Source organism: Helianthus annuus, chromosome 16, assembly GCF_002127325.2.
Source record: "Helianthus annuus cultivar XRQ/B chromosome 16, HanXRQr2.0-SUNRISE, whole genome shotgun sequence".
Lineage (NCBI taxonomy): Eukaryota > Viridiplantae > Streptophyta > Magnoliopsida > Asterales > Asteraceae > Helianthus > Helianthus annuus.
Genome location: NC_035448.2, coordinates 173335344 through 173353780, shown reverse-complemented (window position 1 = coordinate 173353780; position 18437 = coordinate 173335344). Strand labels below are relative to the sequence as shown.

The window sequence follows — 18437 nt, the reverse complement described above, 5'->3', positions numbered from 1 at the left end:
ATTTCCACACGTCTTCCCCGCCGCAAATTTCTACTCCTTCCAGCTCTTTAAATAAATCTGCAAAAGAGGCCCACTCAGCGGTGTTGTTCGGCCAGCGTACCATTCCCACGCCCAACGAATTTCACTGCCCAGCCGAAAAACACAATCTTTCACAAGGCTTCTTTTGTTTTTTGCAATTGCATACATGTCTGGAAATCTATCCTTCAACGGACCATTACCAACCCAGCTATCAGCCCAGAACATAACATGATTTCCTTCACCAACTTTCGCTACCAGGTTTGTCTTTAGGGGCATATTCAGATTAACAAACTCTTTCTCAATCGAAACAATATCTTTCCAAACCCCACAAACATTATTTTTAACCGGCACCGCTTGTACACTCCGTGTGCTTCCATGAATAGATTTCACCACTTTGACCCAAAGCGACGTAGGGTTATCTTTAAACTTCCACCACCACTTGGCCACCAACGCTAAATTTGCACTTCAGATATCCCCAGCCCCGAACCCACCATACTTGTTAGGAACAACCAACTTATTCCAAGCCACCCACCTAGTTTTGCTTCTCCCATTATTTTTACCCCATATAAAGTCCCTTCTTATCGACTCCAAAGTATGGATAACCTTTTTAGGGGCAACAAATAAAGATATGAACTAATTTGGCAAGGCTCCTAGGACCGCTTTCGCCAACACAACTCTACCCGCGAATGAAAGGCAATTAGCTTTCCAAGATGACAATTTAGATTGAAAACGGTCAATAATCGGCTTCCAACATTTCACTCTATTCATATTAGCCCCTATTGGAACCCTGAGGAAAGTAAACGGAAAACTTCCCACTTTACAATTTATGTTATTCGCCATTTGATCCACCGCATCTTCCCCCACTCCAACCCCGAAAATCCTCGATTTAAACAAATTCACTTTCAATCCCGAGCATAGATAAAAACATCTAAGAATCCTATTCAGATTCTTTATGTTTTCTTCCGACCATTCCCCCACGAACATTACGTCATCCGCGTAACATAGGTGCGATATCATTGGACCATTATTCGGCAATCTCACCCCCTTGAAAATCCCGTTATTTACAGCCCTTTGCATAATCACATCAAGCGCTTCAAGAGCCAAAACGAACAAGAAAGGCGACAGGGGATCCCCTTGTCTAAGCCCCCTAGACGGTTTAAACTCCAAAGTTGGGGATCCATTCACCAAAATGGACGCCTTACAAGATTTAAGACAGGCCCCAATCCATTTCCCCCCAACGAGAGGGAAACTCATAGTTACTTAATAAGATTCTACCACCTCATTTAATCAAATTCAACTTAATCAAGAGGCAGCACCCACCTAGCTCAACACGCAATCCAATCAACACCACCGCCACTATCGCCATTCAACACCATCGCCAATCAACACCACCGCCGCCGTCTTTTTTGTTTTCCAACCAAGGTTCATCATCATCAATTGAGGTAATTTTGATGCCAGTCAACTCGTCTCCTTGATTTGATCAAAAGTCCCATGGTGGGCTGTTAATCTATGAAAATCGAAAGCAAATTTCAAGGTGTGAATTAGGGTTCTTGATGGGGAAGAAGGTGACCGGGGGAGGGGGGAGGTGTTGTACGGGTTGCGCTATTAACGAAACGAGTTCCACAATCCGCGCGTGCCCTACTCGCTTCATCTACTGGGGAATCTTTGCGGCAGTGTACCCGCGATACTCGTGTCAACCCAGGGGCTTACGGGTTAGACTCCCCTGCCACCCTGTTTTCTTGATATATGTTAGGGCTAATCACGAGAATAGCCAAGTTTTGGTCAAAATTTCAAAAATAGCCAGTTGACACCCCATAAAATGGGCTTTCACGAATTCCCACACGGCTCACATTAAAAGTTAAGAGCTTTCCCCATGACCAATCACATTTTGCCACGTGTGCAACTACAACTGTATTTGCTTCAATAATTCTTGACACGTTTATGTTCAGTCCCTCTCCCTCTCTCCACTGCTTCCATCATCATCACCCCTACATTTCTAGGGTTTCATTCTGTGTATGTATACATAATATACATATCTTCTTCTTCTTCACCGAGCACCATCACCCTCTACCCACCGTACACCACCACCACCCTCACCGAGCACCACCACCCTGCAACCAACCACCACCCACCACAACCACCACCGTAAACCACCACGGTCCACGATCACGTACCAACCAACCACCATTATCACACTCAAATACTTCGGATTCACCGGAGCTATCAAACCGCATCCACAGCCTCGCCTCACCTGCCTTCTTCTTCACTTTGGCCACCGCAGGAACCAGTTTCGCCGTCGAAACAACCTCGTTATTGGGAGACGGTGATTGCTCCGACAAAAGAAACGGAGATTCGACGGCCTTCTTTGTCGTCTTCCGCCGTCTGGTTGTGCTGCTGCTCCGGCGAAACGAGAAGGGGTTCGTTTTGCCCATTGGTTGACCCCTCAATCAAATGTTTGATGGGAAATTGGGTTGGATCTTGATGGATTAATTAATTAAAGATATGTTGTGTTGATGGAATCGATAATGTGAAGGAGAAGGTTTTGTTGCTGAAGTGAAGATTAAGAAGAAGAAGATGTGCACATAATCATCAAAGAAGAAAGAAGATTTGCAGAGACAAAATGTATACAAACGAGATAGAGAGAAAAAGAGAAACACTTGGTGATGACAGAGAGAGACTGGGGGAACAGTGATGATGACAGCACACACGTGGCAAAATGTGATTGGTCGTGGGGAAAGCTCTTAACTTTTAATTTGAGCCGTGTGGGAATTTGTGAAAGCCCATTTTATGAGGTGTCAACTGGCTATTTTTGAAACTTTGACCAAATGTTGGCTATTCTCGTGATTAGCCCTATATGTTAACCCATTGGGATACACGTCACTAATCCAAAGGGAACCAAGAAGCCACTACTTAGATATTATAATTCCCTATCATTTAGTGATCAAATCAAAAGTAAAAAACCAATTGTTAGGAAGTTAGAATTTCTATCACAACTAACAATGGAATACAAGTACCATGTGTTACTTCAATGATTAACATGTTACTCTAATACTTAACAATTTATTCCGAGAATAAAAAAAAATACCTCTAACAACGCTACAAATCTAAATAAAATACAATGTAGAAATATCCACATTTTGATCAAATGTGTACTTGACATTATGGTTTATGGTTGAGCTTGAGACCAAGTTAGTTCTAAACCAAAATGGGGCTAGTATCGAACCAAGTTATATCTGTTTGGTTTTCGGATGCATTAAGTTTTGATTTATTACATTCAAGTAAAATCTCGAAGTTCACTAAGCTGCATCAAACAAAACTTTGTGTTTTCCTAGAAAATAAAAATTAGAAATTAGGTGTGGTCTAAGTGGGTGTCCATTAAAGAACGTGATATTTTTTTGGATTAAATTAAAACCAAAATCGAAGTCATGTACGGGGCCAACAATGATGTGCATTCACTCATGGCACCTTTAATTATTAGTTGATCTTTTCTTCAGGTTCTTACAAAAGTTATACTCATAATAGGGGGACATGCATATTTGGCATAATCGAATTCAACTTAAGGGCTGGTTGGCAAAATCTGAATGGTTAAGTGCTAAACTAGTAAGAGGTCTGAACCATTAAGAGCCTGTATAATGCTTAACCGTTCAGAGGCAAATGTCTGACCAATTCATATTAGAGATCTGAACCATTCAGACTCGGTATAATGCTTAACGATTCAGAGGCAAATGTCTGAATCATTTAGACATCTGCTCGTGAAACAAACAGTCTGAACCATTAAGTACTGACGTAGTAAGATGTCTGAACCATTAAGAGCCTCGTTAAGAGGTAAACAATCAGCCCCTTACTCATATTAAAAAAAACCCTATTGTAGTACACCGTAAAGTACTTTGATATTCAACTTACTCATATTAAAAAAAAAAAAAAAAAAAAAAAAAAAAAAAAAAAAAAAAACTATTGTTTACACCGTAAAGTACTTTGATAGAATTAATTTAGTAAAGCATAATGCTTGGTTCATTTAATTACTAATATTTGCTTAATCATTTCACAAAACATACCATGACGAATTTTTTTATTTAAAATTAGATATTCGAAAGTTAAAGTTGAAAGATTAAATGTAAATTAGATATTGAGAAAGAACATTTAAGTTTTTAATAATACATTGTATCAAAGAAAATTAAGCGTTTTCTTTCATTCATTTTTATAAGTTAGATATTTTATGATTGATAATATGTGATCTAGATTTGTAATAAAGACTTAGGGAGTGTTTGGCAAAGCTTATAGCTTTTTTTTTTTTTTTTTTTTTACAAAATAAGCCTACCTTGGTGTTTGGTTTAGATTTTTAAGCTTATGCTTATTAGCTTATATAAGCTAACTAGCCTATATCCCGTGTGACACACGGGTTTAAAAAATACAATTAATAACCTATTATTCAATATGATGTTTTATATCTTAACAATCAAAATAACATCTAAGAGCATTGACATTGATGCCTTCATCTTCATTTATATAATTTAATCAAAAAAATTATTTTTCTCTAAATTATCTTTAGTTTTAAAAAACCTATCACGTCCATCTCTATATCTATATCTTTATCTAACTCACAAACACTAATTTTATTATTTATTTCTCTTTCCTACACACTCACAACAAAAAATATAGTGGATGGATATGAGCCTCTAAATATACAGGTTTACTTTAACGTCTTCACAAATTCTCTATTATAGAGATATCAATGTAATGGTATTTTTGTTGTTTCCTCTATTTCTTTACGTATGATTAATTATCGTTCGCATCCTTCTATACTTTGATTATCTAAATTATTATTACCATATGTAACAAATTTAAAATATAAATGTATAAGAGGTCTTTAAAATTAAATAGATGAAAAGTAATTATTTTGATATAACACAATTATAATTTAATAAATAAATACGTATATATGACTAAATTAAGTTATATATAAAAAAATACACAACTTATACAATGTTAATACATATGATATAAATAAAATGTTACTTTAAATTTAAATTACATCTGAATTTTTATATATACTACTAAAGTTATCATTATATTACATTTTAAACAATGGCAATAAATGAACCTAGAGATATTATAGGAAAACATATATATTACCTCTCTTGTTTTCGAATAACTATTCTTTTTCCAAAATCTAGAATGAATAAAGATATTTAACATATAATCAAATACGAAAAAAAAAAAAACATACCATTTGTAATGTTTGAAAGCGGACTTCGTATTTGAACGCCTGAATAAAAAAGGAAGAAAATTTCATTACTTTAAAAGAATTGTTTAAAAAAATAGAAATATTATTATTGAATTGGCATATATTATTGACACATATAGGAATGTATTGAAAAAACAACCTTGGCTTTGGCAACTAAAATCATAAAATTTGGCTTTTTTGGCTGCCATATGTAATTTCCTTTTTTTTTCGCATAACCTTTGCTTCAAAAGAGCGATCGTTTTCATCTGTGGATAATATATGCAAAAAATAAGGAAAAAAGTAATCTAAATAGAATAAAAGAAAAGTGAATTTCGAGAGGTATTTGAAAAACTTATTTATTATAATTTTTAAGATAAAAAAATACATAATAAGTTATGGAATACTTTCAAATTCGAAGATTTGAATGTGTAAAGGGAAAAAAATGCAAAAATAAGGTATGTAAAATTAAACATATGTGGTTAAAAATGAGTTTTTAAAAAAAAGTAATAAGTTGATTTAAGTATATAAGAAAGTCAGTTTAAAAAAGTAACATAAATTTATTAAAAAATATTTTGTTAAACCTAAATTATAGATTTATAAACAAAAATTCAAGATTTTTGGTAACTACTATGAAATGAAAATTATAATGTGTATTATAAAAATAAAGTTGTTGAGAAAGGACTTAGGTTTAAAAAGTTATAAAAGTTATCTTTAAAATAGAATGACATAAAATATAATGATTGGAAAAATAAAAAGACAAATGTCACAAAACATTAATAAACTTAAAAACAAAAGATAGTACTTGCTTCAGAATAGTGTCTTAAACCATGGAGTACAACAAAAGGAAATGCAAATTCGGAAACATAATTGTGGGAATGATTCCAAGCTTTTAAAGTACTTCTTAAACGATTAACCGAAATTAAAACACACTAAGATAACATAGAAATAGAACACGTAGAACATAAAGACTGTGAAGTCTTCATTTCTCAATTTTTGGAGTTAGGAGACTTGGTTTCCCAGGTTTAGCTGTTTTCGTGGTGGACAATGCTCCCTTTTCTTCCATTTCATAACTCCTAACCAAGTTTTTCTTGAAAGAAGGTTTACGGGTTCTCCTTTTAGAGATCGCGGGCTCACCAAATTCCTTAGTGGCAATGTCAGTCTCTTCCAAATTATTGACCAAAGGGGTGATGACATTATCATCCATGGACTCAGCAACATCCTAAAAATGATATACAAATTTTACGTGAAAAAAAATAATGGAAAATGCTTTAAATTTTATGGATTCAATTGTGAAAATTAAAAAGTATTTGCTTAAAATAAAATACCTTTGCTTTCACGTCTTTGCTTGAATTGGTAACATCGACTCCCATAATAACATCAGTGGGGTTATCATCCTGCGTTTTATGTAGAGTACAATTGTAAGGAAAAAATACTCAGAAAAATATGTAGGATAACATATAATTGAAAAATAAAGTTTAATAAAGAGTAATTTTAGAAAGTAGAAAATGCATACATTCAGGTTAACAGTATCTTCTGAATCCATATCAGTGAACCTGTTGTTCAAAGAAACAGACGTCTCAACCTACAATGTAATACGAAAAATTAGTATTGAAAAATACAATAAACATTAAATGAAAAGTTAAAAAAACATCCACAATTAATACTATTACCTCAATGTTGTTTGCTTTCTTCTCAAGCTCAAATATGATATCCTCATCATCAGAAAACTTAGAAACACCGAAAAACCAAAAGTTGTTTTCAATGTTGAACTCACTGATATCAATCTTAAATGCAAATTTTTTCCCCAAAAGAGATTCAAACTCGTCAGGATAGGGACCCTTATCACCACCCTGTAGTATATATACAAATATAAATATGAAATATTAGAGGGGACAAAATTAACAATGTGCAAAATTAATAAATAAAAACTTACAGCAACATGTTTCTCAATTAACTTTGCAGCAGTTGTTTTTAGGATTCTGCAAGCATCTCTGTCAAACAATGTCAATGACACAGTTCCACTTGAATCTTGAACAGTCAATGGAATTTTAAGCCTACATAACAAAGTGTAACAATGAAAGTTAAGAAATATAAACACCTAAGAGAAACAAAATAATTATAACGTTTTCAAATATGTTTAGACCTCTCAGTATATTGAATCACAGTGTCCTTGCAAGTTGCCGTTTTGCACTCATAAACATCTTCTTCATCAACCAACACATCAACCGTAGGTGTATCATCAACAACTTTTTTGAAAACCTTCTTGTTACAAGCTTTACAAGCAAAATAATACCATGGCAAACCTTCGGATATCATTTGAACAGTACCAACAACAACAACAGACTTTGCCTAAAAAAATAGTAGTTTAGTTATAACAGAAATAAAGTTAATATAAAAACAGAGTCATGTAATTTACCTGATTAAGATTTACTTCAGCTATGTTGTTGAATTCAGATTTAACAACATATTCATTATACAATGATAAAAAGATTCCAAAAAGCCGAGAAGATTGACTCGAACATGAAGAAGCAGCAGAGCTTTTAATAAGCCTGTTAGAAATATTTATATTAAATTAATAGTTTTGTATGTATAATAACTTACCAAACAAATTTATTTAAGGAAATCTGGGGTTTTTTAATTAAAATGATTAACCTGTTACGAAAAGCAGTAATTTCATCACAAGCAGAATTGATGAAAAGCTTTGAAACATTGAAACAGCTGTTAACATAACCAAAACGACCAAAGTACTTCAGTGTACCAAACTGCAGAATGACAATAATAACACCATGTTGTTCTCTGTTTTCCCAGTGCTCTAGAATCCGATCAGCATAAGAATCCCAAAAAGAAAGGTATATAGAATCCATCCTTCAAACAAAATGATGTACAAACAGCGTTAAACAAAAGGACTAAAAATTTTAATTTAGAATTTCAAATCAATATATTGATTACGAATAAAACTACTTACTCTAGATCTTGAATGATGACATTGAGTTTCTTGGTGTCTTTACCCCTTACTGTCTTAAACTTCTTAAGGTCTTTAACATCAGCAACAAAACCAATAACATCTAAATAATCACAGTTAGGCAAAATGTTCAAAAATGTTACCTATTTTAAAAATTTAGCTAAAATACATGTATAAGGTTTATAGTTACCTATAGATTTGTTTTCAGGAACAGTTTTCTCAATGATATCCTTAAAGGATGTGAATGAGAAGCCATAGATGGGACCATTGAAATCCTTACATGGCTGAACATCAGTATCACAGTAGATTCCCAGCTTGTTTTTGTTGTCCACATACTTGTACTTGGACTCATTTAAACCAATAGTGGGTTTGACAATGAAATAGCAATCTATTATGAACGCACAAAAATTACATGGAAGTTGATTAATTAAGAAGGTTATAACTAACTTATTATAACAGGCATAAGTACGCTTTTTTAAAGCTATTTTAATGCAATCAATGTTCATACTATTTGGAGATTAATTAAAAAGGTAAACATATACATTGCAGTTGGCTATTTAACCAGGTTTTAACTTATTGAGATTAAGATTAATAACAACCAAAGTTCAAACTATTTGGAGATAAAGAATTACATTTTATCAATTTAAGGGATAATGTAAATGTAAATTTTCTAAATATTTTGGATGTATAAAAGATAAAAATGTAAGCTACTTCATTCATAATAAGGTCAAAATTTATGGATGGGGTTTCGATCTACTCAAGAGTTTTATGTGCTAGTATAATGAAAAAATTCATAATACAAAAAAAAAAAGATAAAAAACCAAGTATTTAATAAGTATACATTTATTGTAAGTTCATAAAGACCCAAAGAATATTTCATAAGTACACCTTTATGGACTTTAACAGTTATAAGCAACTGAAATAATACACATATACAATTAAATAAAAACCGTCGGGTATTCCTAAGTACACCTTATTTATAATTATGTATATGTAAATAACCTCAATTTCATATCTTAAATTAATGTCATTTTTAAGTTAAGTAATTGCATGTTGTGTGTTCAAACAAAGATTGGCAGTTCATAAAGAAACAAAGAATATAACAAAGTCCACTATGATAAATTACATCTTATATAGAAAGGAAGTTAGAAAAAACAGACAAACATGCAATATTGTGCACTAAAATAAATATACAAAACTTAAAAAGGTAGAAACATATTACCAGATTCATTCAAAAGATGTTCAAATTTGGGAAACCATCTTCGGAGAACATTGGCTTGCATGGTTGTTCCCTGAAAAAAAACATGAAAATCTACGTCAAAAAAGGGAAAAGAACAGAAAAATATGACATACATGGTTGTTACAAACATATACCTCTTCATCAACAACAATCATTTCGATTGAGTAAAACTGATCTGGATTGTTATACATAGGCTGCTTCCATAACCGTAGTACACGAACCTTCACAGTGTAATCACGGCGAGCAAGGTCCAAATCCTTCAAATAAGTGATGTTACTGTATCATAAAATATAGGGTTAATAGTATCAAGTGTAAAATATTCAATGAATAACAAAACCATTAAAGGGAAAAATATTAGAGAGATGGGTACCCGAGCTCCATTAGTTAACTCTTTTGCTTGAAAGCTGAAATGCAACAATGAGAGTTAAGTGGATGATGAAGAATGAAGGTGGGAGAGTGGATATAAATAGTGGGGAATGAAAGAAAACAACAAAACTATTTTGAGGTATGTGAAAAGCAGAAAAAGTTATCTTTCTTGGTTGACTGTATTTGAATAACTAAAACATGAAACAATTTGAAATGTGTTGTTTGTCCTTATAGTGGACCGTTTAAAAACAGACCTGTACACAAAAAGTGTGGTCAAGCTTCATTTTTAAATTTTTATCTTATCTACTTAAAATGAACAGTCAATTTCAAGTGTTAACCATTTGAAGGTCAACTGCTGAATTTTGTGAAACAAACAAAACATTCAGTCCCATATTAGGCTTTCAATTTTGTTTGTATTATTATGTTTTTTTCCTGCTGTCTTTTTCAGGACATTTATAGCCTGTAATATAAGTTACTTCTGTTTTGTTAGCTTTTGTAATGTTAATACTTGTTCTGATATTAGAGATGGATGTGAGATATCTATTTGTATAGTTAACGAAAAAGTTTGTTCAAGATCAAATTAAGGAAGTTTTATAAAGAACAACAACGACTATAGTGTTTAAAAAGAAACAAACTAATGTTTGCGAGAAAAACAGTTAAAAACAAAATTCGGGTGGGTTGTTAAATAAAAGTATCTTACTGAAACTGATTAACATAATTTGTTTTAGTTTCAAGATAGCAAATATTGTTAGTGAATTATTCAAACACCGAGAAATATCTACTTAACAGTTTAAATGTTCAAATACTAATAAATGAAGTGGAATCACCAAAAAAGGACTTGTGCGTTTAAAAACAGATGGATAAAAAGTGAGGGAAAAAATTGTTGGTAAGGTCAACTGCAACAAAAAGGTCTTTCATAAGGTCAAAATTTAAAATTATGGAAAAGAGGAAACAAAGAGTTTGTTTTTATTTGCTTTTACTGCTGTCTATAACTTAGGAAAGCGAAAAAGTTAAAAAGCGGAACAGTGTTTTTAGGAAACGGTTTGAATACCTACTTGATCAAAAGACTAACTTTTATACTTTAGGAAATTTAAGAAGTTTACAGTCTAAAAAGTTAAAAAAACTGTTAAAAGAAATACCAACATTATTCAGATATTTTCTATAGTTTTTATTCAGAAATACATAATGGTTACAAAATATTCACAAAAAAAAAAAATACCTAATAGGTCAAATAGGTGACATAAGGGTTAACCAAGATGAAATCATAGCAACAAACTTTTGGTTTAAATTGTACAATCATTAGTAATAAACGCATTGTTCTATTTGTGAGTAAATTAACAACAAAAAGGAAAATGGAACTTAAAATTGTATGTACCTTTCGTCAATTTGAAAGTCCACTAAATAACAATTGGGATTCAGGTATGCATCAATCAAATGATCAAACTGATGACTCGAAGGAAAGTAGGTTGTATGCCCTACAACAAAAAACAGTTGTTGAAAATCAAAAGTATAAACGCATTGATCTAATTGTGAGTAAATTAACAACAAAAAGGAAAATGAAACTTAAAATTTTATGTACCTTTCGACAATTTCAAATTCCACTGAATCACAATTCGGAATCAGGTATGCATCAATCAAATGATCAAACTGGTGACTGGAAGGAAAGTAAGTTGTATGCCCTACAACAAAAAACAGTTGTTGAAAATCAAAAGTCTATGATCAACCAAAACTGAACTTAAAAAAACATGTACTCCAGTGCTAAACTACAAAATATCATCTAAGGCTAGATATCAAAGGTGAAATTATTCACGGCAAACATCCACAAACAAAAAGGAACATTCAACAAAATATTGGATTATCAAATCAAATCATATTCAGATTTCAGATATTAAGATTCAGATATGTTATAAATAATTACTTTTTCAAATCCATAATCCATAATGTTAATATAACTAAAAATTAAAAACCAAAATATTAGTCATATTAAGTCAACAATTGAATTTGAATTATCAATACAAAAAATTAGTATGAATATTCAAGTACCAAGTTACAATTCCTCAATTACATTTTAAAATGTTTATTAACAGCTTGAGTTGGTTTATGGAAAATTATCAATATTAAATAGACTTATCTGATTAGAGCAATTCCAAAGAAGAATGAACTGAAGTGCTAATCAAATGAAGCCCACCAAGTTGATTGACTACCAATACTTGAATAAACCCTAATCTGTTCAAAGCAAAATCAAATGTTAGAATAACAAAAATGAATCACAAATCATAAAAACTAACACAAAATCAACAAAGACATGAAGAAAAATATATTTACCTGTTTATCGAGTGGTTAAGATCTCCAGACATGATTGACTGATGAAAAATATCAATGGATGAAGAAACCCTAATATCATAAACGGTGGTTCAGATCTAGAAAAAAAATAAGAAAATCAACTAAAGTGCAAGAATCAAGAACAATGATCAAAAATTGAAGAAACCCATACCTGTGAAACGCGTGGTTAACAGCTTCAAGCCTGATTCACTGCCGTTAACTCAAGAATGGATGATGAAACCCTAATATCATAAACGGTGGTTCAGATCTAGAAAAAAAAAATAACAAAATCAACTAAAGTGCAAGAATCAAGAACAATGATCAAAAATTGAAGAAACCCATACCTGTGAAACGCGTGGTTAAGAGCTTCAAGCCTGATTCACTGCCGTTAACTCAAGAATGGATGATGAAACCCTAATATCATAAACGGTGGTTCAGATCTAGAAAAAAAATAACAAAATCAACTAAAGTGCAAGAATCAAGAACAATGATCAAAAATTGAAGAAACCCATACCTGTGAAACGCGTGGTTAAGAGCTTCAAGCCTGATTCACTGCCGTTAACTCAAGAATGGATGATGAAACCCTAATATCATCAACGGTTGCAGCAGATCTATAAAAAAAAAAAAAGGAAATCAAGTAAACAAATTGCAGGATTGAAGAACAATGAAAAAAAAAGTATTAATCACATACATGTTAAGCACGTGGATAAGAACTTCAACCATAGATGAGAACTGAAGAGAAAAATTGGATGAGGGATTGTTGAGGAGAGAAGAAGGAAATGGAGCGGCGCTGTAAAGGATTAGGGTTTGTGTGGAATGAAAGAAAGAACCCGGTTCACAATCGTGTAGACGTGGACACCCTATCTTTTGAACACGGTAGTATATTGATTGAGGGGTTGACATGTGTATAGGGGGGAATGTGGGGGTGCCAAGTGGCAGAACGTTGTTTCTTTTATTATAGTTAGAGATTTGAAGAAGCTTATTTGAAGAAGCTTTTTTGTGTAAGGGCAAATAATAGAAAATAAGCTATAAGCTAATCCAAACACTTAAAAAGAGCTTATCAAACAATAGAAAATAAGCTATAAACTGTTATGAATGCACCATAATGTGGTGACTCTCCACATATGTAACCACCATCTCTTCATGTCCTTTGTATTAATGTAAGAACACTATATATAGAGTTTTTTGTATTGCATGTTGATATCTCAATGAAAAAGAATTCCTATTAACTTATTCTCTATAGTCTTGTTCTCTCATGTTTAGTATAGTTGTATATGGATTGCTAATAGACCATTGTTTAGTATAGTTGTATAGTTGAAAAAGATTTTTAAGCTTATGCTTATTAGCTTATATAAGCTAATTATTTGAAGAAGTTTTTTTGTGTAAGGGCAAATAATAGAAAATAAGCTATAAGTTAATCCAAACACTTAAAAAGAGCTTATAAAATAATATAAAATAATAGAAAATAAGCTATAAACTACTTTAATAAATAAACATAAGCCAAAAAATAAAAGCTAGGCCAAACACCCCTTAGTATTACAGAAGGTAAATAAGTAGGGAACCACAATAAGACCATCACCATTCATTACATTGGTTCCCAAGTTTAGTAACGGAAAGAAGTGGAACAAAAGTAAAAGGATAAATTACACTTTTCGTCCTTTATGTTTGTATCAGATTGCAATAGATAGCCTTTAACTTCAATAATTACAGTCGCAATCCTTTATTTGGAAAACTCATTACACGTTAGGTCCTTTTACACTAACCCAGTTAAAAAATTCAGTTAACTCTAGTCATGTGCATTGCACATGAGGGCACTTTGGTCATTTTAAGCATTAATAATATATATTATAAGAAATAAAATAAAAAAAAACTTCGATATAATTAATTATTTAGTTAATTTATTGTTTTATAATTTATAATATGTATATATATCAGTATATGTATGTGTTATTTATACAATCCAATCATCTGTTGCATACCTAACTATCAGTCTATCACCATCTCCATCTCCTTCATCACCACCACCGTCCCACCACCACCACCACCCAACCTGCCGGCGACCACGACCACCACCACCAACTTCGCACACAACCACCACCATCTTTGCAATCAACACCGTCAGAACTACTTAAGAAGTACCACTGATCCGTCGTCGCTGATCCGTGCACCTCCGACCAAAATGGTGCCGATGCTGATGTCGTCTTTTCTCTAGGCTAAACTGAACAATCCAGCTCACTCAAATCGACCCTATGTGAAGAATTCCGCCGCTGTCGCAGTCAACTCCGGCCAGGTTACCATCGTTGAATCAGGCAACCACTTGAGGCAACTTTGATACCAATCAACTCGTATGTAACTACTGAATGAAAGCCCTATGCTTTTGTTCCTAATTTGTAATCACAAAACTCCAATTTTTGAATTTAACAATAAAAGAAGTGGGGATTTTAAATGACCGGACGATGGTCAATCCGGTTCATAAATTTCCGGTACCAGTAATCCCGGCTCCAATTTTTGATGGATTTCATGGAAGGAGACAATATAGTTCCTCTGTCGATGAAAACTCTTCTTCTTTGTAGGTAAATTATTAAGGTAAACATTTAGATTTTTTTTGGGTAGATTCTGAATGTGGAAAGAACAAGATGAAATCCCTGTAAAAAAGTTTGGATCTGAATTAAGATGGTTGGTTATGAAGAACTGATTGTAATATTTTGTTCCTAATAGTGTTTGTTAGAAGAAGACGGTGTATAATCCGGTGACATACGAAAATGTATGAAGAATTGATTGGTAATATTTTGTTCCTAAAGTTTGAATCTGAATTAAGATGGTTGGTTATGAAGAACTGATTCTAGTCCGGCATGTAATCTACGAAAATGTATGGGATCTCTGTAGTTATGAAATTCACACTTAATGGTGTATAGTCCGGTGACTTCTATAGGATCAAGGCGGGTATCGCCGGAGTGGTGGCGGCAGGATGTGGTGGTGGTGGTGGCAAGATGTGGTGGTTATGGTTTTAGGGCTAGGAAATTGGGGAAGATGAAGTGTATATGCATTTTGTTTGGTTATACTTATTAAATATTTAAATAAAAACATGAATTGACCAAAATACCCTTAAGTGAATAAACTTGACTGAAATATTTAATCTGGTTAGTACTAAAGGACGTAAAGTGTAACGGATTTTGCAAATAAAAGATTGTGACTGTAATTATTGAAGTTAAAGGTTATCTGTTGCAATCCGCCACAAACATAAAGGACGAAAAGTTTAATTTATCCAAAGTAAAATAAGTGGGAAGAAGCGGAAGAAAAATGTTTCACTCTAACTTTTCTTTCAAAATGGAAGGAATTGGAAGAAGGTAAACGAAAACAATTAAAAGACTCTACAATTTACCATTTATTATTTTACCCTCTCACTGTAACACCCCAATCGCGTAATATAACAATACGCGGCGGAAATATCGGGGAGTCACGTTACAAATTGCTCACAACTACTGGTACTAAATTGTTTCAATATCATTAACATTGTTTTACAAACAAAGAATACATGTAATTGTTCTTTTTAGAAGTCTAAGGCCCGTATGCAGTCCTATGCGTTGCATGCTTGAATAGTCGAAAACCTGAAACATGTGCGAAAACAGTCAGCATAAAAATGTCGGCGAATACATAGGTTTTATTAGCCAAATAAATGGCAAAACATTTGGTATTTATCTTAATTGTGAAAACTCGTGACAAAATAGGTCTGTATATGGCAATATGATATTTACTAAGTCATTTTATGCCTTATATTGAAATCTTGATTAAACCATTGTAAAAACTTGACAATGTGTTATTAGGAATCCAATCAAGGATTAATAATAACTGTTTTGAAATAAATCAAAACTTATATAAGTATTATATAAATCAAATCAATGAGTTATGATAACACTTCAGATATCTTTCTAGGAATCTAACATATAAAAATATGGGAGATTCTACAAAGATTATGAAAATCAAACATTGAAACAATTGTACACAAAATCTTAAAGGGATCCAGATAACGCTACAATAACAATAAAATAAGAACACTTTTATATAGGAAGTACCAGCGGCGTACCCACCATGTTCTTATTTTATTATACCCGTTTCGTTATTTAAATCACAACTACCACATAACACATAAATTTTCAACTTGTACCAACTTGTAAACACGCATTAAAGCACACAATGAATCCAATAAAGGATTCTAATATCAGTACTTTAAACATCCCATATACGTCTAACTATGAACATAGATAGATATTACGGGGATTCTGGGTTCTCATAACATTGTCTAACTTAACACGCATTAAAGCACATAATGAATCCAATAAAGGATTCTAATATCAGTACTTTAAACATCCTGCAAGAATCAACCTATGAAGATAGGTAGATGCTATAAGGATTCGGTTTCTGTCACATTGAATCATTGAATCAAACAATCCTAAATCCTAATAGTGATTCGGGATAACGCCGTGAAAGGCAATACAATAAGCACACTTATATATAGGAAGTACCAGCGGCGTATCCACCATGTGCTTATTGTATTATCTAGTTTCATTATCTAAATCACCAACAATCTACACAAAAACCAACCAACTGTCGAGTTTGTAAAGCACTTCTTAAAAACCTTACTATGAAGACAAGAAGATCTATGACTGTACTTCAAATATCATACATGAATCTAACTATGAAGATAGGTAGATCACTTAAGGATAAAACATAATGTTTGCATAATCGGAATAATACACATAAAAGCACTTAGTGAACACATGTATGCCATACATTTTGAAAACAAATCGATTGCACATATGAATCACCCCAAAACATTTGAAAACAGTAAAAGAGGGGAACTATGTACTCGCCTGGGGTTGCGTATAGTCCCAGTTCAAAGGGTATAACAAAGCTCAAAAGACCAAGAGTTCAAGTGTTGAAGCGATTCCTAGGGTAACAAATACTATGTTAGGGAATCGACACCTAAATCGGAAAATCGGGTAGAATGAGGTCTTGTAAACCAAATGAGTGTTGGAACTCAAGTGGTATGGTTTAACAAAGCCTACATTCTAAAACGAAACCTATCCTAAGTGCTTACGACCCATTACGACCAGTTAAGGTAGCTTACGCCACTTTAACGCGTCGTTCGCACGAATGCGCGTTCGAGACGCCTAACTAGTCCTATGACAAGTATTATATGCCTTAACATATCTAATTATGTTATATTATCAGTTTAGATGTCAAAACATGTGTTACATATGCTTAAAATGAAATTATGCGAAAAAGGGCATTTTGGTCATTTTCCTAAGGCATATAAACTACCTATCATACAACTAACTAAACGAAGTGACCATAAGGTATAACCTCGGAAGGTTATTCCCTATTCAACTATGGTCACCTAATGTGTTCGGTCGAATCCTAATGATCGACCAAACGGGTCGTGTTCGAAAGTCTAAGCGGTTGTTTAGACCGCTTGACTTACGACTCTATATAAGCACTAAACCTAAAGTGACGAGCTAAACATGTTAAAACATGTTTAACGAGGTTAGAAAACAGGTTTGGTATTAAAACAAAGGGTTTTGATACCCAAGAGTAGTTTGGTTACAAAATACGCAAGAATACGCATTTTGGCCGAAACTACGACTCGTCACTATGCCTAGATAACGTAGTAATCAGTAGGTATAGTCATAAGAGACTATAACCATCGTGATTATGCTCACGTTACAAAGTTCAAACGAACTTCGTGTTGACCATAAACTGGTCAAAGCAGAAAGTCAAACAAAGTTTAACTTTCACGCTAAAAACGCGTAAAAGAACGAAAGAATACTTACAAGGGGTCCAAGAATGGAGGTTTTGATCTAATAATTCCTAGGTATGAAGGTTTTATCCTTCAACTTAGGGAAAAATCTGATCAAATGTGGGTTGCAACAATGAATGGGTGGGGTTTATATAGGAAAGCCATGACCGTTAGGATCGTTTATCGTAAAACGAGCTTTGATCACAACCGTACACATGTGCCCATGGTTTTGTGAAACCATAGGAGCCCCTAAAATGGCCCATAGTATTGAAAATACCATTTGCAAGAGTGCACAACATCTGGAACAGCTGGAAACAGGCTGAAAATCATTTTTGCAGATCTAGCATGTCCATACCGGCCGCATAAGGTTCAAGGGGGGCTTACGCCGGCCGCCTGAGCTTCTGGTCTGCACAGAAAGTTTCAATAATTGCAGTTTTGGTCCCTGCATGCTTCTAAGGCCATTTTTGATGCGTTTGAGGCCCGTTAAGCCATTTTCAAGGCTCTACAA

The 18437-nt window shown here is 33.2% G+C and overlaps 1 protein-coding gene across 3 annotated transcripts; it reads right to left on the bottom strand.

Moving 5' to 3' along the window:
• Positions 1-6050: 6050 nt before the first annotated feature.
• Positions 6051-13079, bottom strand: LOC110918196 (replication protein A 70 kDa DNA-binding subunit B-like). 3 transcript variants are annotated; one of them, XM_022162544.1, is made up of 20 exons: positions 12824-13079; positions 12647-12743; positions 12477-12572; positions 12305-12374; positions 12136-12204; positions 11390-12036; positions 11186-11285; positions 9815-9848; positions 9579-9720; positions 9427-9496; positions 8395-8592; positions 8208-8307; positions 7895-8107; positions 7659-7791; positions 7386-7591; positions 7176-7296; positions 6913-7092; positions 6756-6824; positions 6568-6636; positions 6051-6461 (listed from the first exon to the last, which is right to left on the bottom strand). In XM_022162544.1, the coding sequence occupies exons 8-20, from the start codon at positions 9823-9825 to the stop codon at positions 6222-6224; spliced, it is 1752 nt and encodes a 583-aa protein (XP_022018236.1). In that variant the 5' UTR covers positions 9826-9848; positions 11186-11285; positions 11390-12036; positions 12136-12204; positions 12305-12374; positions 12477-12572; positions 12647-12743; positions 12824-13079; the 3' UTR covers positions 6051-6221. The 3 variants fall into 3 exon arrangements, with proteins under 3 accessions (XP_022018236.1, XP_022018237.1, XP_022018238.1); XM_022162545.1 differs by having other exon boundaries at positions 12477-12546; XM_022162546.1 differs by lacking the exons at positions 12305-12374; positions 12477-12572; positions 12824-13079 and having other exon boundaries at positions 12647-12661.
• Positions 13080-18437: the final 5358 nt, after the last annotated feature.